The sequence below is a fragment of the Propithecus coquereli genome, unplaced genomic scaffold (assembly GCF_000956105.1).
Source record: "Propithecus coquereli isolate 6110/MARCELLA unplaced genomic scaffold, Pcoq_1.0 Scaffold596, whole genome shotgun sequence".
Classification (NCBI taxonomy): Eukaryota; Metazoa; Chordata; class Mammalia; order Primates; family Indriidae; genus Propithecus; species Propithecus coquereli.
This window is the reverse complement of record NW_012151907.1, coordinates 281,740-282,601: the sequence shown is the minus strand read 5'-3', so window position 1 is coordinate 282,601 and position 862 is coordinate 281,740. Positions and strand designations below refer to the sequence as shown.

Below are 862 nucleotides of genomic sequence, written 5' to 3'. Positions count from 1 at the left end.
GGGCATGGTGGTGCATGGCTGCAGTCCCAGCTACTCGGGAGGCTGAGGCAGGAGGATCGCTGGAGTCCAAGAGTTGGAGGTTGCTGTGAGCGAGGCTAACGCCACAGCACTCTAGCCCAGGCAACAGAGCCAGACTGTCTCAAAAAAAAAAAAAAACCACAAAAAAAACCCCCCATTTTCTCTCTCGTTATGTACTTTTTAAAATAAAATTTACAGAAACAGCACTTAAGAACATATAATACTATCATATTACTACCTGGAATGTACGGTGACTTCCACCCAAGTGGAATTTATTCACAAAAACACTGGGCAGGCTTCTGTGATTAGTGATTCCTGATAGGACTTCTTGAATGCTGACCCCATCATCTAAAGAATAAAAAAAAAAAAATCACATAAAAACATTGAAAAAGGCTCCAAACCTTTGTGAGTTGAATGTTACAACACCCAAATGCTCCCAAGGACGGGCCCACAACAGTGTGTTGTGTAACTTTCCGAAATGATGCCCCAGGAAGGGAAAACACCCACGCTTTTAAAGGAAACCTTAAAAAATAAACGTCGATCTACTGATTCCTTTTAAAAGAAATGACTCCAAATTAGATTTTGATATACAATTCGATGACTGTGGCAAGACAAACAGATAGGAACCCTCTTTAAAGAGAAACATCAAGGTAAAATCTACTGTAACGATAACTCAGAAAGTACTTCCTACTAGGAATATTGTATTAGAAAAATCTTCATGATCATGGTCTAAAATTTATCCTCCATCCCTAAAAATAAAACTGGGGCCGGGCGCAGTGGCTCACGCCTGTCATCCCAGCACTCTGGGAGGCCAAGGCTGGAGGATCATTTGAGGTCAGGAGTT

At 41.6% G+C, this 862-nt stretch overlaps 1 protein-coding gene across 1 annotated transcript in view; it reads right to left on the bottom strand.

Moving 5' to 3' along the window:
- Positions 1-862, bottom strand: part of LOC105822098 (thioredoxin reductase 3-like) — a 34,718-nt gene that overhangs the window by 25,861 nt on the left and 7,995 nt on the right. Inside the window, exon 4 of the mRNA XM_012659036.1 lies at positions 257-366. Within this exon, the coding sequence (XP_012514490.1) occupies positions 257-366 (110 nt within the window). The remainder of the gene's footprint in view (positions 1-256; positions 367-862) is intronic.